Below are 25,305 nucleotides of genomic sequence, written 5' to 3' on the forward strand. Positions count from 1 at the left end.
ATGATAGCCACCTTCAGATATCTCAAGGGCTGTCACATGGCAAATGGTGCAAGCTTGTTTTCTACTGCTCTGGAAGATAGGACCCAAACCAATGGCTTTGAGTTACAAGAAAGGAGATTCCGACTAAACACCAGGAAGAACTTTCTTACAGTGGAAGCTGTTTGACAGTGGAGCAAACTCTCATGAGAGCTGGTGGTCTTTCCTTCCTTGAAGGTTTTCAAGCGATCTGTCATGGATGCTTTAGCTGAGATTCCTGCATAGCAGGGGATTGGACCAGATGACCCTAGGGACTCTACAATTTGCATGATTCATCCAGAGACCCTAGGGACTCTACAATTTGCATGATTCATCCAGTGAAATCCTTCAGAACACCCACATAGAACCTACTTGAGTTGACACAGTATGCTGTTTTCATGCATTCTCCACAAACATTATAGTAAAGGTAAAGGGACCCCTGACCATTAGGTCCAGTCGTGGCCGACTCTGGGGTTGCGGCACTCATCTCGCTTCATTGGCCGAGGGAGCTGGCGTACAGCTTCCAGGTCATGTGGCCAGCATGACTATGCCGCTTCTGGCGAACCAGAGCAGCGCACGGAAATGCCGTTTACCTTCCCGCCGGAGCGGTACCTATTTATCTACTTGTACTGGTGTGCTCTCGAACTGCTAGGTTGGCAGGAGCAGGGACCGAGCAACGGGAGCTCACCCCGTCACGGGGATTCAAACCACCGACCTTCTGATCAGCAAGTCCTAGGCTCTGTGGTTTAACCCACAGCGCCACCCGCGTCCCCTCCCCAAAAAAAACCAACAGCAGTAAGTGTTTTCTAAAATATTTTCTAGAATACACACATATGTACAAATAAATTTATTCCTTGTCTCAAAATGCACAAAAAAGGTTGTGAATGCCAACCAAGTGGCTGATAAAGCTCTCCCTGCAGAAGTCCTACTGTCTAGAAAGAGAGCTGGTTTGTAAAATAAACATCTTCATAGGTCTGCACAACCTTTCCTCAATGATCTTTTTTAAGAGCATGTTACAATGCTGGAACTGAGCCTAACCAACAGACCGTTGTCAATATCTCACAAACCTCTTTAGAGAGAGGGGGGAAAACAACCCTGCAAATATAGAAAAGTCGTCATGCTTTAGTAGCTGGAAAGAAAAGGCCTGGAGAAAAAAACTTGCAAACTCAGTGCTTATAAAGACTATACTCTCATCATTTGTTCATTTAAGGTCAGCCTTTTCATGGGGGGAAGAACTGAAGTGTATCCACACAACAGGTTATGCAAGAGAAATTCCCACGTTTGTAATCTAATTGCACTCACTGAGCACCTAAAAGCCGGCTAATGAAAGTATGCAATCGCTAAAAGCATTACATTTTATTCTGGGATAGCACTTCAATATATTCTACAACCCATTTTCTAAATTCCAGTGTAGGGATCAACCAGTATATTAAATAATGAATGCATACTTGTTTCTCATCTCTCAAGGCTTAGCAGATAATTCATTTTGCAAACACTCAAAGCACATGAGTTTTGCACCATAAGAAAATGGGAGGCTCTTCTGCAAAATGTTCAGTGCTGTGTTGAGACTGCTGTGTGGGTCATAACTATTGGTTATTGTTACTGCAGCTGGAAAACAGCACTCTATTCTGTGCCCCCTGACCCCATATGACTCCGTTCCTTCTGGTCAATTTTTGTGAAAAATGTCTCTGGAAGCTAGGTGGTCCCTGTACTGTATAATGCTAACTCAGCAGCATGAATCCAGAGGTTTAAATATGGCAAATCTCACTTTGTGCTTATTATTTTTTAACAGCACTCATTTACTAGAATGCAGGACAAGACAGCCGAGGCTTTGTGAAAGTGGAAGGGAAGAACTGCAACTCAGTGAACGCAGCTGCCCTACAATTTCCCCAATTATTGACAAGCAGATTAAGATATAATTTTGTAGCCCCAAATGCAGCCAAACAGTGTGACAAGCCTCATGATACATGTGTCCCTAATCTGGAAACTAGGATATGGGGGACTTCTGGTAGGGGACAGGTCATGCTCCTTCTGGAGTAGTTTGTCCACTTGTACTCAGCTCTCACCTGTGGCTCCTTGAAGCTGTCAGCATATGACAGCATCCATACCCCGGGAAATGGCTTTGACTGACCGACTAAACCAGGTGAGGGTAGCCAATAGGTCTCAAACCATTGATGAGTTAGGGACTTCCCCTGCATGCAAATACAGGCTCTGGCAAATTGAGCAGACAAGACCAATAGTGGATCCGACGGTCAAGAAGGCAGTTTCTGCCCGTGCGGTTGAGGGAAGTTAGCGGCAGACGGGGCTAGTCAACCTGGGAAGCTGGCCCACCTAGATCAGGGGTCAGCAAACTTTTTCAGCAGGGGGCCGGTCCACTGTCCCTCAGACCTTGTGGGGGACAGGACTATATTTTGAAGAAAATAATGTCCGAATTCCTATGCCCCACAAATAGCCCAGAGATGCATTTTAAATAAAAGGACACGTTCTACTCATGTAAAAACATGCTGATTCCTGGACCGTCTGCAGACCGGATTTAGAAGGTGATTGGGCCAAATCTGGCCCCCGGGCCTTAGTTTGCCATGACCTAGATGAAGGAAAACTCTGAACCCCAACATCCACTGCGCCTTGCGGCTATTCGTAAGAAAGGCTTCAGGAGTAAACCCCAAGGAAAAGTATGTCCCCGTTGCTTTGTGGGACACCTTCAGGTGAAGAAAAGGCTGAGGAGTAAACGCTTCACCAATCCAGAGTGGAGTCTCAAAGACAGTTGATGGCGTCATGTAAGCCTCCTTCCAGCAACTCCTGCAGCCAAGCTGGTGCCAAATGTATTGCTTTGCTTTCTTGGGCCACATCAGCTAAGCCAAGAGGGGGGTCTTATCATCTGGGCAGGATAAAAACCCCATACACACTTGCCCAGGCTTGTGCCCTGGAGAAGTAACTTCAGTGCTGCTAACACAGTAAAAACAACGCAGGATGCAGCAGTTATGGGTTACCAGTCTCTGCAGCCACAACAGGCACTGTGCTTCTCCAGCAGTTGGACTTTGCCCCCAGAGAAGCACTCCACTGTCTCTGAGACACTGGGTGGTCTGCATTAAGGTAAGTGGGTCGCTAGCTGTTCAGGCCCCATAGATAGGGACCTCCAGGATTTTAACTGAAAGAATAAAGGTCAGCTTAAAAGGGAAACCTTGGCCGACAGCTCTGCAAGACCCCAAGATAATATCTGAAATTTCGCTCGTTTTAGTTGGCCGGGATTCAGAGAGCTATAAATAACGCAGGCGTTCAGCTTCTGAAAGGAAGGCTAAAGATCAAAGGCTCCAAAAAACTGTTGAAACAACTTGTTATGCTAAATATGTTAGAGATAAAAAAACAACAACAACATCTAGATAGGAGGCTAAGTGCATTAGAAGTATGAAGAGGCCCAGCCAGCCGTGACTATACAGACAGCAGTTGTTTTTCCCCTAGTGGCTTCCCTTACCAATAAGATGTTGGCAGCAGCTGGAATGATGGAGCAAGCAAATAACCGAGGTGAATGAGATAGAGAATGCAGTGCATGTGTACACACAAACACACACACACACACGGATGGAATCAAATGTTTCCCAGGCAGCTTCAGCTCTTTAGACCTTGCCCGCCCCTTCTCCTCTGCAAGCTGGCATTACAAGGCAAGATTTGCAACCAGGAAGCAGGTGACAGAGGTGTCTTGTCCTGCAGGATGACTTACTGCTTTTCTTCTAGGTGGGGTTGCAGGAAACAATGGTCTGGATTCCTTGCCGGGTGGGCCATGGGAAAGCAATGGGAGAGTAAAGTTGCAGGCAGAAAAGGATTAAGTATCCTTCATCCTGGGGACATAGGTGGAGCCTAGGACTTGCCGATCAGAAGGTCGGCAGTTCAAATCCCCGCGATGGGGTGAACTCCCGTTGATCGGTCCCTGCTCCTGCCAACCTAGCGGTTCGAAAGCACGTCAAAGTGCAAGTAGATAAATAGATACTGCTCCGGCGGGAAGGTAAACGGCATTTCCGTGCGCTGCTCTGGTTCGCCAGAAGTGGCTTAGTCATGCTGGCCACATGACCCGGAAGCTGTACGCCGGCTCCCTCGGCCAATAAAGCGAGATGAGCGCTGCAACCCCAGAGTCGGCCACGACTGGACCTAATGGTCAGGGGTCCCTATACCTTTACCTTTATCCTTCGTCCTGCTCCCTTTTCCACATAGTTCCTTTCCCTGATACTGCTTTGCAAAGAAGCAGCAGCAGTGAGTTTAAAAAGGAGAACAGGCTGCATAACACACAGTTCTATTCAAGGATTACATACGTCTGCAATTAGACGTATTCGATATCTCTGCCAGGCTCCTCCTTACCACAAACCGATTCCCTTCAGTGGTTTGCCTGCTCCCTACTTTTAGCTGTTGCCAACATCATGCTGATAAGGAAAGCATCTAGGGAAACTAATAATACACAGTTCTAACCTGTGGAACAAGCCTTTTGAAACAAACAAACAAAACAAAAAAACAGGCAATGTGAGCAGATCAAACTGGCAAACAACCAAAAGTAACTCACACCACACACATGATTCTTGGATGCAATTTACTGTCCTACGGTGTGCTGATGATCACTAGCTCACATGGCTTTAGGAAAGGGATTAGGCAAATTCTTGGAGAACGGGTCTATCAATAGCTATTGGGAATGAAGGTGGCTCAAAAAAAGAACCTCCGGGTTCAGAGACAGCACTGTACTGAATAGCAGTTGCTGGAGAACAACCAGGAAAGGACAACGGCTTTTGTCATCCACTGTGTATGCTCTTCCAAGGAACGCTTCGGCGGACAACAGGATGATGCACTAGCTCAGGGGTCAGCAAACTTTTTCAGCAGGGGGCCAGGTGCACTGTCCCTTGGGGGGGGCGGTCTTTATTTTTTCTGGGGGGGGGGGAGATGAACGAAATCCTATATCCAAAAAATAACCCAGAGATGCATTTTAAAGAAAAGCACAAATTCTACTCATGTAAAAACACACTAATTCCTGGACCATCTGCAGGCTGGATTGAGAAGGCAATTGGGACAGATCCGGCCCCCGGGCCTTAGTTTGCCTACCCATGCACTAGATAGACCTTTAGTCCAATTCAGCAGAGTTCTTCTTAGTCAACAATCTGGCTGTGCAAACAGATCCATAGCTAGACAACATGCTTACAGAGCCCCTCCAGTTGCTCTATTCCATGGCTGGTTGGAGAACGCTTGGCAAACCCTTTCAGTAATCCAAGCCATCCTCTTTCATACACCACTGGAACTCTGTATTAATAAGGTGGAACCATACAACACACACACACACACACACACACACACACAAAACAAACAAACACACGGTCCACGTTAAGCACCTGAATTAATCCAAACAAAGTAAGAGTCAAAAGAAGGAGGAAAATGGGAGTGGTTTCCAAGGAGGAAACCTTCAGGTATGGGCTCCCAAGATCCATCAAAATACGTAAATTGCAATCTTCCATGGTGACATCACAAAAGCTGGCCCAGGGACTGGCAATACTGGGGACAATCCAACTATGTGCCACTCTGAATATATTTTGCTTCTGTAGAATCCATTGTGTGTTATGGTAACCTGAGCACCATTCATTCATTTTCATTCATTCATTAGCATTTATATACTGCTGAATATTCCTGTAAAGAGGTGTGTGTGAATCTGAACTTACGGTTTATCTCTGTAGATCATGGCATTAATAATAAGGCTGGCATAACTCCAATATGACACAAGACCCTCCATGATGAGCTTTGGTGACCCTGGAACAAACCTGATTCCAGCCTCCTCCTAAAAGGCATGCAGGTATATCCAGAGTTCACCCATATCTGACTTGAAGATTAACACATGCAAATTTAGTTGCCACATACAATGTACTCAACTTCTCAATGGGAGCCATCAGCACAATGGCCAGGTGATCTGAATGCAGATAGCAGAGATGGCCAAATAATGACTCACTATCAAAGTCTTTCACCCTTTTGTTAAACAAACAGGATGGCCAGTTTTCAGTCATTTTCTCACTAGGATGGGCAAGGGGAGAAATGGGCAGGAGATAAAGAGAGGAATTTCTCATCTCAAAACCCCTCCCTTCCCTATTAGGAAGCATTAGCCAAGAATGTTATTTAAACCCCATACTTTCTGGTAGTTATACTTTCCTTCTCCCTTCTCCCCACTTCTAGTGTCGGGTTATAGCAAAATCCTCATGCCCACGTTTCTACAGGCCTTTAAAAATAGTTAGGGAATCTTTTAATATTTAATCAAGGTGTGTATGTATTGTAGAATTTGCTACCTCATCAAATTGTAACTTTGCTGTCTCAAGCAGCATTTACATATATTCTGACACTCCTATTTCATACAATAAACTAAGCTTTCTTTGCTCCTCTCTGAGAGAGAGCTCCTTGTGGGCATAAGGTTACAGGTTAACACGTTCATAACAAGCACCAGCAAAAGATCCTAAACATTTCAGCAGTGTGTTTATGAACATACATGAGTGGTGGCTGCACACAGGTGAGTCCAGGCACACACCTGTAACCCTTTTAAAAGTCTCTAAACAAGTTCCTGTTGCAATGGCACTAACAACTGGAAAGGGGAATTATTAGTGCTGCAAGCCTCTCTGTGAACCAACACTGCTAAACAAAGATCAGGGGTGCCGATGTCCTGCAGAAATATCCCACAAGAAAGCACGACTCTTTAATTACAAAGTACACCATTAAGTACAGTAGTGTGATTCTGTGGGACATTATGAGGGACGGAGGCTAGCAGTGTTTTCCTGTATTTCTGGTAGCATACTGTACTAGCAACTGCTGGCAAACACACTTCTTTTATTTATAGCAACTCTTGTATATTGGTAGATATTTCGAGGGCAGAACTAGATGTCAAGAGGAGAAAACCCTGTGTTTCCCTCAGAATGTGGGTGTTATGGGTCCTACATATCACTTGCAGGGGAGAAGTGATGATACTGTTATAAGAATTTTAAGGTCTTAAAGGTAAAGGGACTCCTGACCATTAGGTCCAGTCGTGCCCAACTCTAAGGTTGCGGCATTCATCTCGCTTTATTGGCCGAGGGAGCCGGCGTACAGCTTCCGGGTCATGTGGCCAGCATGACTAAGCCGCTTCTGGCGAACCAGAGCAGCGCACGGAAACGCCGTTTACCTTCCTGCCGGAGCGGTACCTATTTATCTACTTGCACTTTGACGTGCTTTCGAACAGCTAGGTTGGCAGGAGCAGGGACCGAGCAATGGGAGCTCACCCCATCGAGGGGATTCGAACCGCCGACCTTCTGATCAGCAAGTCCTAGGCTCTGTGGTTTAACCCACAGCGCCACCCGCGTCTTATATATGTAATAAATGTTCATAAATGTAACAACCAAACACGTACATAAATATATAAACCACATGTCTGAAACCCCACAGAAAAACAAATTGACAAATATTTGACCTCAACAAATTGACCTCATATTTATCTGCAAGGCCCAAGTGGGAAACCTCCCCATTGTCTCTTTCTTCACAAATCCTGTCTTAAGGGTACATTTTAAGATATGAATAGGGTGTGAGCCTGTGACCTGTCTCAGGAACGAAGTATTTATCATTACAAAAGACTGGCCAGGCTCCCCTGGTAATCCAATCAAGTGACCATTAAACAGGTAAGCTACCAGACAGGAAATAAGCAACGCACTCGGATTTCTGTTGTAGACTGTCTTTTCTGTGTTGTATGTATGATGCTTCTGGGGGTGGTCTTGGACTTGAGGGTGGGCAACTTTAAATGTCTATATAAGGGCAGCCACGCTTTTGTTAGGGGTTCCTCCCCCTTTCTCCTGTCTCTGAGGGGGCACCCTGCTGCAATAGTTGAATAAAGATCAAGCTAACTAGCTGTTTGCTTCTCAATATTCTCTGGTTGGTCTCTTATTTTCTCCTACCGATGGAGAACCTACAAAGGACTCTACAAGGGCTCTTGTGTACCCCATAAGGGAATAAGGGCAGATTTTGTTTATTACAATATGCAGAGAGGGGGGAGCGTTAACCACTCACCAATTCTGTACTGCAAATGCCCAAGCAGGCAGTTCTAAATTGTTTCCCCCTCTAGCCCAGCTTCAAAATCAGGTGTGGGACCAGGTGGAAGAAATATAGTTGCAGTTGTTGGATAGCAGGCATCTGCAAAGAAGAATCAGTGTACAAGGGGCCACACATTTGCCGATAATAATGTTTAATTCCATCCCAAGTCCTTTGGGATAGCTGAAACATTGGACTGTGTCCAATGATACCCTTCAAAGAGTGGAAAAAGTCCTATTTGAGGCAAGGTCAGTGCTAACTGAAGAGAGGAGGCAATTTATGCAAATGCCCTTCCCCTCAGCTGCTCTGGGGGGCAATCCACTGACGACAACAACAACAACAACAACAACAACAACAATAATTTATTTATACCCCGCCCATCGGACTGGGCTTCCCCAGCCACTCTGGGCAGCTTCCAAAAAAATATTAAAATCCTGTAATATATCAAACATTAAAAGCTTCCCTAAACGGGGCTGCCTTCAGATGTATTCTAAAAGTCTGGTAGTTGTTGTTCTCTTTGACATCTGGTGGGACGGCGTTCCACAGGGTGGGTGCCACTACCAAGATGGCCCTCTGCCTGGTTCCCTGTAACCTGGCTTCTCGCAGTGAGGGAACCGCCAGAAGGCTCTCGGTGCTGGACCTCAGTGTCCGGGTAGAAGGATGGGGGTGGAGACGCTCCTTCAGGTATACTGGACCAAGGCAGTTTACCCCTTACAATCTTTTTTTGGGGGGGTCCAGATAAAATTACTTCCTCCCTTCTCTTAGCAGAGGCCTCCATGCTGAATCAAAATCACTTCCACCAACAGAAGGGCAACTCCGCACACAAACCTTTATCAATGGAACGTCAGCAGTTTTCATAAATACCAATTAAACTGGTGAGTCAAGACAACAATAATAGTTGTGGCGATAAGCCATCGGGATTAGGGGATTTTTGGAACAGCAGTTATTACACTTCATGCAAGGTTTGAAAGGCCTACCTGGCCTTCACAATAGTCGCTGAAAGGACAGGTCCCTAATAATTCTCATGCTATACAGCTTCTGTGGCTCAGAATTTTCTACATATGAGCTATGGTGCAGAATACAAAGGTTTGCCTAGCGCTTTTTCCCATGTCCTAAATCAGGTCTGCACTAAAAGTGGCCATCTATTGCCAGACCAAAGGACAGTCCTGGGCCAGCTGACATGAATATGGGCAAGTCATAGAATAAATACCAGAGCTTCCTGTGTTTCATAAGGCACAAATGGCGCTGCTAGGTGAGACTGGGCGTCATCTAGGCCATGGGCAGGCAAACTAAGGCCCGGATCCGGCCCAATCGCCTTCTAAATCCAGCCCACGAATGGTCTGGGAATCAGCGTGTTTTCACATGAGTAGAATGTGTGCTTTTATTTAAAATGCATCTCTGGGTTATTTGTGGGGCACAGGAATTCGTTTATTTCCTCCCCCCAAAAAATATAATCTGGCCCCCCACAAGGTCTGAGGGACAGTGGACCGGCCCCCTCCTGAAGAAGGTTGCTGACCCCTGTTCTGGGCCAACCAGATCCTTCTGGGAAACTTTTAAATTGAACATGAATACAACAACCCACTTCTAGTCACCTTCAAAGGAATACTGCCCTAGAACACTCAGGTTCCATTTAGCCATTATGGGTAATGGGTATAGATAGTCTAATCCTTTATTCAATGCCATCTAAATGAACTGTGAGCAAACACACACACCCCTAATGACAGTTTCCACCTCCATATTCATGAGTAAGGCACCAATTTATTGCTATCTGGCCCAGATATCTGGTCCAAGGCATTCACGTTGGGCGTGTGTTTAAAGAGACAACTCCCATCACCCATTACAATCAGCTAAGCTGGGTGGGGCTGATGGGACTTGGAATCATAGAATTGGAAGAGTTCCCAAGGGTCATCTAGTCCAACCCCCTGCAATGCAAGGATCTCAACTAAATTAGCATGACTTCTTAACCAACAGCATATGGAGGGCAACATGTTGGGTAGGCCCAGAATATTATTACAGAAAAAGCACCTAATTAGAGTTTGCAGGAAAAGGGGTTACTCTAGAACAGCCTTTCTCAACCTGTGGGTCCCCAGATGTTGTTGAAGTACAACTCCCATCACCCCTAGCTAGCAAGGCCAGAGCTCAGGGATGATGGGAGTTGTAGACTCAATACATCTGGAGGGCCGAAGGTTGGGGATGCCTGGGTTAGAGGCCAGAACCGTAAAGTTTTGCCCTTTAAGTGCAGTGGGGATTACCCCCCACCAATTGCCAGACAGGGGCCTTGATCTTCACAGAATCACAGAACTGTAGAGTTGGGAGGGACCACAAGGATCATCTAGTCCAACCCTCTGCATTGCAGGAATCTTTTTTGCCCAACGTGGGACTCAAACCCACAACCCTTAGATTAAGCGTCTCATGCTCTACCAATTGAGCTATCCCAGGTGAGCCACAGCATGGCAGATAGGGAGCTTTAAGCCTTTGCTCCGTGCTTGCTGTGGTTGTAATCCAGATGAGGACCCCCATGCACTGGGAGAAAGACAGACAGACAGACAGACAGACAGACAGACTGCAATTCAAATTGCAGGTGTTGGGGGGTGGGGTCTGATCTGAATCAGGACTGAAGTGGGGACAAAGGGTTAAATTTACAGCATCCTACCACTGCTGCCGAAGAATTGATGCTTTTGAATTATGGTGCTGGAGGAGACTCTTGAGAGTCCCATGGACTGCAAGAAGATCAAACCTCTCCATTCTGAAGGAAATCAGCCCTGAGTGCTCACTGGAAGGACAGATCCTGAAGCTGAGGATCCAATACTTTGGCCACCTCATGAGAAGACTCCCTGGAAAAGACCCTGATGTTGGGAAAGATGGAGGGCACAAGGAGAAGGGGACGACAGAGGATGAGATGGTTGGACAGTGTTCTCGAAGCTACCAACATGAGTCTGACCAGGCTGCGGGAGGCAGTGGAAGACAGTAGTGCCTGGCGTGCTCTGGTCCATGGGTCACGAAGAGTCGGACACGACTAAACAACACCAACACCACCACTGCTGCCCATTCTATAGTCCAGATCAAGGACCACACCCCAGCCATTTGTGGGGTGAACACTCTGCATTCAGTGGGAGAATTACCATGCAGTTAAGTTCATGTTGGGTTGTGCTCTCACAGCTAAACTAAAAAAATCATGAGGAGACAGCCCCTAATCTAGAAAAAAACCAAGAGAAAAGATGAACTCCACAAGAACTCCTGGTGTCCCCAGTAGTTCAGCTCAGTTTACATGACACAATCTCTCTTTTCCCCCCTATCCATGGCCTAATTTAGATCCACGTTATCAGAAGACATAGCAACAGAATGTAACGTTACAAGCGGCCCGAAAGAAATGTAATCTAGTGACCTAGTTGCACATTAACAAAAAGTCCCATTTCACTATTTCAAAGGATAAGATGGCAAGGAACACGGAGCTCCTCGGAGGATTGCAATGAGAAACTGTAGAGTTCGTTACCTTGTTCCGAGAGACAAAGAAACAGCTGTAAGGAAGCCACAGGAAATGTTAAAAAATATCAATAAAGCTCCACAAGTGACCTTAATTATAACAAAACGAAACATCATTGCTGCCGGCAGCGACTTCGATTTGCAAAAGGTTGAGGCACACTGCCTGAAACCTGGACACATGTTTCAAATTCTGAAATACGTGCTTTTAGGTAAGTGTTAAAAAAACTGCCCACCTTCAGAGGAGCCAATCCCCTGTGGCTCTAATGAGTAACTAATCTAGGCATGCCTATTGATTGATAGGAGGCAAGCCCAGAACACTGACTCACACAGAGATAAAGAGTCTCCTCCATGTCTGCGCATAGCAAGCTGAAATCTGGTGCTGAAATCCGACAGGACCCCTCCTCAGCGGCAATACCGGTTTGCAGAATGCTCTCCCCGGTGGCACTGTGGGTTAACCACAGAGCCTAGGACTTGCCGATCACAAGGTCGGTGGTTCGAATCCCCACGACGGGGTGAGCTCCTGTCGCTCGGTCCCTGCTTCTGCCAACCTAGCAGTTCGAAAGCACGTCAAAGTGCAAGTAGATAAATAGGTACCACTCCGGTGGGAAGGTAAACGGCATTTCCGTACACTGCTCTGGTTCGCCAGAAGTAGCTTAGTCATGCTGGCCACATGACCCGGAAGCTGTACGCCGGCTCCCTCAACCAATAAAGCGAGATGAGCGCCACAACCCCAGAGTCGGTCACGACTAGACCTAATGGTCTGGGGTCCCTTTACCTCCCCAGTGGATTGTGTTTGTTTCCCTTATTAACAACATACAGGAGGAATTTAAAACATTAAATAAATAGCCGGAAGAGTAGGTGGTTTGTTTTTAAGTGTGTTTTTATTTTAATTGTATTTTGACTGCTTTGTTTTTTGCCACTCTGGGCTCACCTGGAAGGAAGGGCAGGATAGAAATTTAAATAACAACAACCACAACCATACTCAAGCAGAGGCTGTTTGTAAGGAGCCAGAACAACAAATAATGTTAGGATACTATCAGTTCACAAACCTTATATTAATGCAAGGGAAGAATGGTGCTTTTACAACAGTTCAAAATTACTGGATTAGAGGAATCTGTAAGGCACCATACAGAACCCTGGTGTGGGGGGGGGGGGTTGGCAGGGGATATTAAATTATGACTATTAAGCCACTCCTAATGTCATGATATAAAATTCAAGTTAATGCTCCGCCACCAGAACACTTTACAATTCTAATTACTACTTTGGGTTATACAGAATGCACATTAACATGTCCAATTACACCTGCATCCTATAAATCTCCTGAGAGAAGAAGGGACACTAAGATGTTTCCTCCCATAAATGTGGGAAGGGGAGGGGAGGAACCAGCAAAGGAAACGTTCATTAAAAAATTATGCATAAGGTTTCTTAATAAAATTGTAATAACAACATCCTTGTAAGCTGTTTTTGTCCAAATGTTTGTGAGGGTGTTTCTGCTATGGGGCATCGCTTAACCAAACTCACTATATACTGAGGCGAGAGATTTCTCTTATCCTGGGCCGAATCATCAGTGGTATCAAACTGGCCAGAAAACTCCATCAAATAAAAAAGTTTTTCTTTCTTTCTTTTTTAAAAAATATATATTTGAATTTTTCAGTTTTACATACACCAATTAAAAAAAAAAATCCACCGCTTTTTGGGGATCCTTATATTATGATTTTTCCCTCTTCTTTATAACTCCAGTAAAAAGTTTTCTATCCCACCTATTCCACGCCGCTAATACAGGTAATTTCTTTTGAGATATACACACCCGTCAATGTGCATGGACATGAGCCAACAAACAAGCACACACATATACACACGTGCAGAGTTGCGCCCGACATGGGGGGGGGGAGATGACGTCATGCGCAATCTCTGCCTGTATGTGCCATCATGCGCATCGTCTGTGTTATAAGAATTCTAAGGTCTCAAATACAGAATAAATATTCATAAATGCACACATATCTAAATATATGAACCACGCGTCTGAAATAGTATGGGAGAGCAATCCTGACGCCATTCTGACTCTCCCAATGACCTCAAATATTCCCCTGCTGTAAGGGAGGCAAATTGGGGGGGAAAGCCTTCCCATTGTCTTTTTGCTTGCAAATCCTGTCTTATGGGCATATTTGTGTATGAATAGGCTGGGCCTACGACCTGGACTCAGGAACTAAAGTATTAACCATCACAAAAGAATGGCCAGGCTGCCCAGGTATTGCAATCAGCGACCATTATCAGGATTTCTGCCATAGACTACCTCCCTTCTGTGATGTTTGTATGATGGGGGGGTGTTGGGGGGGTGTCTTCGGCTACAGGATGGGCAATTTCAAAAGTCTATACAAGCGCATGCGCACCATTGTTCAGGGTTCTCCTCCTTCCTGGGTGTGGGGACCCGGTTCCAACAGTTCCTTGAATAAAGATCACGCTTACTAGCCGCTTTGCTTCTCAATATACTTTGGTTGGCCTCTGTTAATTTCTCCTACCGATAGGGAACCTACTTAAGGGCTCTATACGGGCTCTTAAGGGAAAGGAAGCAGTTTTTCTTGTAACAACTGTTATAGGCTGCAATCCTGTACAGTAGTACCTCTGGATGCAAACGGGATCCGTTGCGGAGCCCCGTTCGAATCCGGAAGCGAACGCAACCTGTGTCCGCACGTCGCAGCTTCTGCGCATGACGTCATTTTGACCGCCTGCGGCATGCACGAGCGGCGAAACCCGGAAGTAACACGCTCCGTTACTTCCGGGTCACCACAGCATGCAACCTGAAAATACTTATCCCGAAGGTACCGTATTTTTTGCTCTATAAGACTCACCTTTTCTCTCCTAAAAAGTAAGGGGAAATGTGTGTGCGTCTTATGGAGCGAATGCAGGCTGCGCAGCTATCCCAGAAGCCAGGAACAGCAAAAGGGATCGCTGCTTTCGCTGCGCAGTGATCCCTCTTGCTGTTCTGGCTTCTGGGATTCAGAATAATTTTTTTCTTATTTTCCTCCCCCAAAAACTAGGTGCGTCTTATGGTCTGGTGCGTCTTATAGAGCGAAAAATACGGTACTTCAACCAGAGGTATGACTGTACAGCCATACCTCGTGTTGCGTTAGGTTCATGTTGCGTCTTTTCGGCTTGCGAATGCAGCAAACCCGAAAGTGTATACTTCCAGTTTCGTCACACGTGTGTGCAGAAGCGTTCTGCGCGCTTTGCACATGCACAGAAGCGCTCTATCGCACTCTGCACTTGCGCAGAAGCGCCACTCTATTTGCGGACTTTTCAGGGTGCAAACGGCACCCCAGAACAGATTGTGTCCGCAGCTAGTGGTACCACTGTATATACTTGCCTGAGAGCAACTCCCCGTGGGACTTGGCACTTTATACAAGAGGGAGGCCATTTTGTGCCCCTCAGAATTGGCGAGTGACCGCCAATGTGAGGGTCCATTTGGACCCGGGAGAAAGCAAGATAGGGAGGGCTGAAGTGCGCTCTGCTGACGCACACGGGGGCTAGAAACAGAAGGCCCCGTGCAAAGTGGTTGCCGCCCACACCCTTGAGGCATAAATCCCTGTTTTGCGAAGGAATCGAATGAATGGTAAAGCACTTGTGATCCGAATGTGTCCACAGGAAAGACTGCGACCAAATTAGTAGTGCCTTCGGGAAGCCAGAAGGAAACCTGAATCAGCCAAAGAATACCTCACTATTATAATAATTGATTATTTGTACCCCGTACCCCGTACCCCAGCCACGAAATCAAAAGACGCCTGCTTCTTGGGAGAAGAGCAATGACAGGCCTAGACAGCATCTTGAGAAGTAGAGACGTCACCTTGCCAACAAAGGTCCGTATAGTTAAAGCCATGGTTTTCCCAGTAGTGATGTATGGAAGTGAGAGCTGGACCATAAAGAAGGCTGATCGCCGAAGAATTGATGCTTTTGAATTATGGTGCTGGAGAAGACTCTTGAGAGTCCCATGGACTGCAAGAAGATCAAAAACATCCATTCTTAAGGAAATCAGCCCTGAGTGCTCACTGGAAGGACAGATCGTGAAGCTGAGGCTCCAGTACTTTGGCCACCTCATGAGAAGAGAAGACTCCCTGGAGAAGACACTGATGCTGGGAAAGATGGAGGGCACAAGGAGAAGGGGGCGACAGAGGACCAGATGGTTGGATAGTGTTTTCGAGGTTACCAGCATGAGTTTGACCAAACTGCGGGAGGTAGTGGAGGACAGAGGTGCCTGGCGTGCTCTGGTCCAGGGGGTCACGAAGAGTCGGGCATGACTAAACGACTAAACAACAACAACAACCCCGCCCATCTGGCTGGGTTTCTCCCGCCATTCTGGGCAGCTTCCAACAAAATATTAAAAATACAACAAAACATCAAACATTAAAAACTTCCCTAAACAACGCTGCCTTCAGATGTCTTCTAAAAGTCAGATAGTCACTAAACCCAACAGCCATTTAAAAACCAAACAAGTGGCCATTTTACCCATGGCTGTTTGGAGTAAATCTGAAAGCGACCGTCCCTGTGTAGAATCATAAGCAACAAACAGGCCAGATGCAATCATTTGATACATTTTCACTTACTTTGGCTTCTCAGCTAGTCAGTTGGATTTTCTGGGTGGCTGCTCCATCTCTCAAGTCCCTTTCAAAATATCCGCTCATTCTGTCACATTCTCCACTCTCCTTATTCAGAAAAACTGGAAAACGAAGCAATCTGACCTAACGAAACATTCAGCTGTCTTCCACTGCAGCTAAGCCAGCAATATTTCTACAAAAAGCTCACATTTCTCGGCGTTCAGTTATGTATGAGCCAAATCCTAATATTTCAGCTACTGCTGGATTCATTCCAGGGCACCTTCTTGAGAATTATTCCAAACTGGCACAACGCAAGTGGAAGAAGGCCATTTTACAGTTATTTGAAATTATTTCCATGTTTCCTTTTACACTGAAAGGTTTGTAGGCTTCAACTTTTTCTTCAACTTTTTCTTCTGGGATGTTGATTGTTACATCATTACAATATACCCATGTCATCACAATATGCTGATGTCATCACAATAGAAAATTGTGACACACTCTCCCACACAACCCCAAGTGTGCTTTCTGTACAGTTAAAATGCTCTCTTTGTTAAATCAACATCTGGCAGGGGAAAGGATACAGAAGTTTTCAAGTTTACAGATAATCCTTCAGCATCCAAAATGATAAAAGCTGAATTGAGTTGCATGCTAAGGTAAGAAACTTTTGTAGCCCGATTCTAACCACATTTATTTAGAAGCAAGCCTCAAATAATGTAAACAGGCCTTGCTTCCAAAGTAACCATCCTCAAGTCTCTGCCCTTAATCGGTTTAAGTTGAAAAGTTATCAGCCATTGTTTTAAAGTAGGCATACCAAAATGTAATACTATATATGCTTTTTTTAAAAAAAAAATTATCTGACATAGCCAGTATAGCATGAGACTTTGGGGGGTCATGGGTCTGGGCCCCACATTGGTCAAAAGATGCCTGCATTTAATGTTTTATGTTTTATCGTGTTTTTAATATTCTGTTGGGAGCCGCCCAGAGTGGCTGGGGAAACCCAGCCAGCTGGGCGGGGTATAAATAATAAATTATTAAATTATTATTATTACAGATTAACCCCGTGGTCCCTTCTAACGCTACAGTTCTATGATTCACACACTGTCATGTCCAAAACTAATAGAGGATTATTTTGAGGCTTCTTCCTTGGGCCTTTTGCCATTTTGAATACTCTTATTATCGCCGAACATTCCTCCTCCCCCCCATCCCTCCTCAAATGTGTCATTTATTTACATGGTCTATAGCAGTGGTATCCAAGCTTTTTTCAAAGAGGGCCAGATTTGATGAAGTGAAGGGCTGTGGGGGCCGACCAAAGGGCCAACCAAAGTTATTGACCTTTTTTAGGATTGAAGTAGTTGTTGAGCTTTTTTAATGATTTCACCCCAGGGTTGTTGCGCTTTTTTTAGGATTGATGTTGTTGAGCTTCTTTTAGGGTTGGAGTTATTGAGTTTCTTTCAGGATTGAAGTTGTTGAGGTTTTCCCCCCAGGAAAGAAAATAAACTGCCACAGGGGCCGGATTAAATGGACCAGCAGGCCGGATTAGGCCCCCGAAATGGACTTTGGACATGCCTGGTCTATAGCAATACCTGCCATTTTGGGGAAGCTGCTTAGGCCTCATAATTCTGATGGGGCCTTCCTGTTGCCGATACGTGTCCGGGGACTCTCAAATGGGGCACCTGTGGGCCTCCTATTTAGCTTCCCTAAAATGCTGTGAAAGGCCCAACATAGAGCCACCACCCATTATGGCTGCCTGGGACACCCCTGTAGAGTGGACAGGTGCCCCTCAAGCCAAAAGCTGGTCCTATTTATTCAGGACGGATCAGTGCTAAAACTCTAGAGTCAACTGAATAACCAGATCTCAGATTTCTAAACATGCAACCATATTCACAACTCAGTATCACCAGGCTTCTTCTTGTTGTTGTTCCTGGCCCATGACAGGGAAAAAAAATGTGTGTGCATGTGCTTTCTGTAATGGTAGGTAGTGAAATGCTATGTGACAATGAGCATTTACAATATCGGACACCCAGATGAGAAAACAGGCCTTGAGAATCTGGGGTGGGTGGGAATACGCAAGCTTCTTTTTATTTCAGGGATTATTTAGAAGCGCATTCCCCACAAGGGCGCACAAGATAGCTCAGTTGGGTAGAGCGTGGTGCCGATAATGCCAAGGTTGCGGGCTTGATCCCTGTATGGGGAAGCTACATATTCCTGCATTGTACAAGCTTGGACTAAAGGATTCTCAGGGTCCCTTCCAACAGAAACCCCCGGGTATAGGATGGTATATACATTCAGTAAATAATAGTAGTAGTAGTAGTAATAATAATAATAATAATAATAATAATAATAACAACAACAATAACAACAACAACTCTACAATTCTATGATTCTATGAAAAGCAGCGTGGGACACGGGTGGCGCTGTGGGTAAAAGCCTCAGCGCCTAGGGCTTGCCGATCGAAAGGTTGGCGGTTCGAATCCCCACGGCGGGGTGCGCTCCCGCTGCTCGGTCCCAGCGCCTGCCAACCTAGCAGTTCGAAAGCACCCCCGGGTGCAAGTAGATAAATAGGGACCGCTTACTAGCGGGAAGGTAAACGGCGTTTCCGTGTGCGGCTCTGGCTTGCCAGAGCAGCAATGTCACGCTGGCCACGTGACCCGGAAGTGTCTCCGGACAGCGCTGGCCCCCGGCCTCTTGAGTGAGATGGGCGCACAACCCTAGAGTCTGTCAAGACTGGCCCGTACGGGCAGGGGTACCTTTACCTTTACCTTTACGAAAAGCAGCTAGCTCATATAGCAGGCTAGCTATCATACAACGGCCTTGTTTATTTTACTCTGTTAAATAAGGCACAGTACAATGGTGTAGTAGACGTAAATTCGAGCACTTACAAGTATCTGGCTGCCACCACTGGCAACATAAAACTGAATTAGGTGGGCCTTGCTCTGCAAAGCGATTCTTGTAAGAAGTGACTGATAACCCAGGAGTGTGAGGTGGTCACACTCTGAGCCAGTTATGCCTAATTCATTTGCAATAATAACTCTACAATTCTATGATTCTATAAAAAGTAGCTAGCTCATATAGCTGGCTAGCTATCACACAATGGCCTTGTTTATTTTACTCTGTTAAATGAGTCACAGTACAATGGTGTAGTAGACTTAGATTCTACCGAAGGAATTCCTAATATAGAGTAATTCTGCCTAAGGTAACATTAGTAAGAATACTACCAATCACAGGTAGAGGCACTGGCTGCCAACACTGTCCTTACATGTGCCGGTATTTGCGAAAGTATAGCACAGGCATTATTTGGTTGCACTTGCACATACTATGCTACTCTCAACACATCAAAACTACTGCCCCAATTGTTATAACCACCTCCAATAAGCCTGCAGAACTTGCGGTCCCAGGTATGTGTTTGACAGTATTATAAATTAGCCAGGCGCTGGGTGCATTTTGTGACTGGTGTGGGTCCAGCTGCAACTACTTGGAGATCTATGGATGCCAGGTTTGCAACCGGGGAAAGCAAGATGTTACTTAAGAGAAGGAGGGTCTGAAATATTCTCCATGAAGCTTGAATTTGTTTTATTCCGGATTGCTTTATTTGATGGTTTAAATGGGTTGTAAACCGTTTTGAAATTTGTTCTTTAAAATATAAAGTGGTGTAGAAATGATATGAATGACAGTAAATAAAATAATAATAAATAATAATAAATAATAATAATAATAATAATAATAATAATAATAATAATAATAAACTCAATTTTAAAAACAAAACAGCACCTAGACATTCCATTATGGCAACCATAAACTAGGTTTAAGGTGCCATTTGGGGGTTATAATAGATAGCTGAGTTTCTAACACTTGTTTTTTATATGCTGTAGCCAAAAAGAACTGTAGTTCAACACATAACTATGAAATTTATTGGCGATTGCTGCCAGTTTAGGTGGCTTTAAACAAAGGGCTATCAGCCCCCCCCCCCCGCCACCCCCATAGCTACACAGAATAGAGGCAGTATACCTCTAAATACAGTGGTACCTTGGGTTACAGACGCTTCAGGTTACAGAAGCTTCAGGTTACAGACTCCGCTAACCCAGAAATAGTACCTCGGGTTAAGAACTTTGCTTCAGGATGAGAACAGAAATCATGCCGCCACGGCACGGCAGCAGCAGGAGGCCCCATTAGCTAAAGTCGTGTCTCAGGTTGAGAACAGTTTCAGGTTAAGAACAGACCTCTGGATCACGTTTGCAACCAGAGGTATGACTGTTCTAGATACTGAGGACAAAGAACAATGACCCAGTACTTAGCATTTACAAGTATCTGGCTGCCACTACTGGCAACATAAAACTGAATTAGGTGGACCTTGCTCTGAAAAGTAAGAAGCCAAGAATCGACTGATAACTCAGGAGTGTGGGGTGGTCACACTTTGAGCCAATTATGCCTAATTCATTTGCAACGCTTTCAGAAGTGCAGATGGGGCTGGCTATGGCTTCCTAGTTAGCTCTGCTTCAGTAAATTTGCAAGAAACCAGAAGGCACTAAAATGTTATGAATTTTTTTTAAAAAAAAACACTGACATTTTCTCTCTTGATTGGGAGATTTTTATTTTATTTTTTTGGTTGTTCTTATAGAATAAACCCAGTTGGAATATATTGATATTTTTACTGGATCCCCATCTGCTGCTGTTCGGAGTATGTAGACATTGTATGTTGTAAAGGACCTTTTCGCCAAGCAGAATGGGAAAAGGGATTAAGAACAGAGTAGGCACAGAAGCCAAATGCTTCCCCACCCTTCTCTTGAGATTCACATAACAAAATTCAACCAATTGCTCACTTGGATCTGACAATGGTACTTTGGGGAGCAACAAGCTTAAAAGTAAACCTTGGATTGTTGGGTCACTGTAACAGTCTCCCAGGTACCCCAGTAAGATGTTATGGTTGAAGTGGAATTGTTATATGAGGCAATTACCTACCTAATAGATTTAGAGGAGGAAAATGTACTGTACTTCTCTAACTTTGCATGCCTTGCTTCCCTTTCAAGCATCTTTATTATGTTCAGTTGGGGCGGGGAGAGAATGAGATAAAGAATTATTCGAGTCTACAAACAGTAAAAATAGGTTTGTGTGTCTTCTGTATAATAACAGCTGACTGAAAGTCTTAAGTGTAAGAAGCCACATGTAAAAACCATATACGTATCACATTGCTATTTCCATCCCAGCCCGTAATCCCCATTAACTCCCACTATGATGCTATGAAGAGTGCCCTGCAGTCAAAGATACATCTTCGTCCTCCTCCAAGAAAACTCAAGATCAGTTAACACAAATTAGTTACACATCAGCACCCTATAACTACCATTTTGCAACTACGCTTTCCATTTTCAATGCATCCTTAAAAAGGAAGGGAAGCAGTTTCTCATTCATACTGCATACTGTTGAGTACAATCCTTTCTTGAGAGTAAGCCCCATTGAATTCAACAGAGCTTGCTTCTGAGTATATCTATGTAGGATTGCGCTGTGAGATGAGGAACTCAGAAGGGCAGCAGCTGGCCTGGATGAATTGATAAGGAGTCACCACTGGGTGACTTAATGTGGAGAACAATCTTGTGCTCTTAAGTATGTGATGGAGGGCTCCCTCCTCCTCAGTGGCTCAGAGGGAGGAAAGCATGGGGAAGTACAAGTCACACCTTTAACACACATGCATTCTGGGGGATTCTTTTTCCATTCACTTTTTTGAATGAACCAGCAGTTGAAAACATGAGCTACCTAGGAGGTGCGTCAACCTTTGTTCTCTAGCATTTGCTAATCACTTACACAGAGTTTCGTGCAGCCCAAAGAGTACTTAACACTGCCTAATGAGTGATGCTGCCCTGGTCAACTGAGCAATAACACAAAAGGAAAAACACTCTGCTGCTCATCAACACAGCAGTATCAAATAATGCAAATATCAAGGAGCTCAAAGTTCGCACTCTGGCACTTAAAGGAATAAGGGCTATTTCACACATGGCACAGCAACAAACCTGGGTTTGCAAAAGCGGATACATGCAGCAGAAAGCCAGACACAGTCCTGGCACTCCAATGAAGATGCTGGATATGAATTTCTTTAAACACCTGTTCACCACATTCATACTTTACATTTTTTGGTGTATATTAAAAATATATATAGTAGTATACCTTTTATAAAACCACTATTGTATGTGAAGCATCTCTGGTGGGTACAAACACCTGAAAATTACAGGGGCTTCCCAGCTCTCCCACTGTGATTACTTCATTGACCTAAGAGTGTTCATGTTGCTACTCAGCACAGGAACCAAGCAAGCGGACATATAAAGCTGAAATGCACACAGTTGTTTACTGCAGAAAACTACCAGAAAACCATTTGTCTAACTTATCCTGCAACTAAAGAATAACAGGCCCGGCTAATGCTAATACTATAGGATTAAAACAATAGGCTTTCAAAGTCTACTCTGTAGAAAACAACGTTTGCACAAGTCCTAACAAGCAAGGCCTCACTTCTAAGCAGAAGCGTTTGGCAGCATGATCCCTTTCCGGCTCTCCTCCCCACCCCCTGCACTCACTCTCTCCTAATGCTATTATTACACAGCATCTTCAGTCATCCAAGGGCAGCTTAAGTCAAGCAAGCAGAGCTGACACCTTCCCACCACTGGCTCATTGGTGGCTGAAGGGGTTAGAGCATCACCTGCTTTTCTGTGAAGGGAGGGGGAGACCATGAATAGGGAAAAATAATATGGATGCCTGCAAAAAAGTTTAGCGCCTTCAGTCCTCACCCACAACCACAACTCCCCAGGAGGAGGGGGAAATCAGCAATTAAGGGCAGGCTCATTTGGGATTACTGTGAGACTTGCTTCCGAGTAAACATACACAAGCTTGAGCTGTGAGCAGATGAATTTGTAAATGTTTCTGCAAAACAACGTGCGTGCAACACCCATAATCACCACCTCCAGCCTGAGCATTATTTAGCACTAATAAACAATGGACCTGACATCCGCCCAGATTGCAGAAACTCAGCCGAGGTGTCCTATTAAAGGTATGTACGCGTAGCCAGTACTTAGTGGCATTCCAAATTACATAATTCTTCTGTGAGCAGCTTTTCAGGCCTTTGCTGCATCCCCAGTAACACTGATGCCTGGAGCATCCCCAGTAACATTGATGCCTAAGAGCCTGGAGAATTAAAAGCACATACATTGGATAACAGCAAAAGCCCCTTCCTGCAAGACGCAGGAAGATGAATGGCTGTTTTGCATTTCCAATCGTGGCCTGAATCAGCCCCAAAGCAGGTCGGCTGTGCCTTCCTCAGAGTGTTATATCACCCCCCTCCCTCTGGTTGCTTTTTTGCACTGCACACCCCCTCCAGCCCATCCCTACAATCCATCCCCCCCCCCCGCCCCGCGCCTGGTCTCTGTTCCTTGCATGTTCTGGAAAAGGAAAGCCGGCTGGCTTCTGACATTCAAACATCCAGCCAGCGCTTTGTTGCTCTCCGCCAGAGCTTCTGGGCTCCCGAGGAAAAGGAGTGCGCTGCGCGTTTTGTCATCACTCAGCATTAGGGAGCCTAAAAATAGACCGGGCAAAAGCACCGTAGCAACCTTGCAGGCGATTTGCATCGCCCAGCGACGGCTTCCTTTCCCTGGGAGTACGCAGGAAAGAGTTGCAAGTAAAAATAAAAATAAATCCATAAACTAAAAAAAGAATGGGCGGCTATCTGGCCGCGGGTGGCCTCTTACCTGCTCCCCGAAGTCGATGGCTATGTTGGTGATGCCCAAAGGAACCAAGAAGCGGATCAGGGGCCAGTAGTTAGTGAGCGCCGGAAATTTCACCATAGTCCCAGCTGCGCGGTGACCCCAAACACATCTGCCGCAGCGGGGAGGCTGCAAGGTGGGAAGGCGGTGAAGACGAAGGCAGGAAGGGAGAAGCCAGGCGCTTCTTTACGGAAGAGCCTTGTGGCTTTGCCGGCAGAGAAGGCGATGGTGCGCCCAGGCGGAGGCAACGGCAGCAAGTGAGCGCAGCAGCTCCTCTCGCGTCCGCCTCCCTGCTGGTCTGGTGCGCCGGGTGTCTGTGCTGCTCCCTTTAGCAAGAAATCCCAAAGACCAAGTCCATCCCTGTCGCCGCCGCTGCTGCCGCCGCTGCCCTCCTCCCACACAATGGTGATCCGCTGCTGGTGGAAAAAAAAAGAGGAGGGACGCCGCCGCCGGCACCAGCACCATCGCCGCCAGAAATTTCTCTGGGCACTTTTTCCATTATCAAGAACCCGGAGGGCAAAAAAACAAACAGGCGCGCGTAATTGCGCTTCGCTTTTGCGCCTCGCCTTGGTTTAGGCTAGCCGGCTGCAGGAAGAGGATGGGAGCCGCGGGGAGGGCGGCAAGGAAAACAAACCACCACCACCACCCATCACCGGCGCAGAGATCAGACAGGATCTGCCCGGCTGCCTGTCGTCCTCCTACACCACCACCTCCTCTCCTTCCTCCGCCTCTTCTTTCCCCCGGGTGAGCGGTGGGGAGGGGAGCGGCTGAGTTTGCTTGCTTGCTGCTGCTGCTGCTGCTGGCGGCGGAGGAAGAACCGTAAAGCAGGCTAGAGGAGAGGCCGTTCAACACACGCACACAAGCAGGCCCTGCTCTTTTGAAATTAAAAAAAATTAAATGTTATTTGGGTTGCTGCTCTGCCAGTGCTCCATAAGCACGTGGCCTTCTTTGGCACAGGCTCGTTGCTTATCTTTTCTCTCTCTTTCTCTCCCCTCCCTCCTCTTTCCCCTAAAGAGGAAAAGTAAAGAGAGGCTTTATTTAGCTGCTGCTGCTCCTCCTATCGCCGGAGCCCGGGCACAGCATCAGCCTCCGGCTTGCAGGCTGCCTTGCGCGCTGCAGAGATGAGCGTAGGCCAAACAATGCTCCAGGAGTGCCAAAGAGGGTTAAAGAGCGCGCCTTCGCAGGATCGGGGCCAGCGTTCGTATTGCCACCAAAAGCAGGCAAGCCAAATGTATTCTAGAAGGTCATAAGGAGGGCCGGAAGGCAGCAACCCTTCTGCGTTTTGTTCCCAAGATCTGGTCTTCAGAGTTACAGTACCTCTGTCCATGGAGGTATCTCAGACAGCTTTCCTTAGGTGGACCAGGAATTCATTTAATCTTGTTTATTGTTTAAATAACAGTTAGTGGCCTTCACAATGTCTT

At 45.9% G+C, this 25,305-nt stretch overlaps 1 protein-coding gene across 1 annotated transcript in view; it reads right to left on the reverse strand.

The window, feature by feature from the left end:
* Positions 1 to 24,887, reverse strand: part of ANKH (ANKH inorganic pyrophosphate transport regulator) — a 136,024-nt gene extending 111,137 nt beyond the window's left edge. The window contains exon 1 of the mRNA XM_028737955.2: positions 23,870 to 24,887. Within this exon, the coding sequence (XP_028593788.1) occupies positions 23,870 to 23,965 (96 nt within the window). The 5' untranslated portion in view covers positions 23,966 to 24,887. The remainder of the gene's footprint in view (positions 1 to 23,869) is intronic.
* Between the last annotated feature and the right edge of the window lie 418 nt (positions 24,888 to 25,305).

This window comes from Podarcis muralis, chromosome 8 (assembly GCF_964188315.1).
Source record: "Podarcis muralis chromosome 8, rPodMur119.hap1.1, whole genome shotgun sequence".
Classification (NCBI taxonomy): domain Eukaryota; kingdom Metazoa; phylum Chordata; class Lepidosauria; order Squamata; family Lacertidae; genus Podarcis; species Podarcis muralis.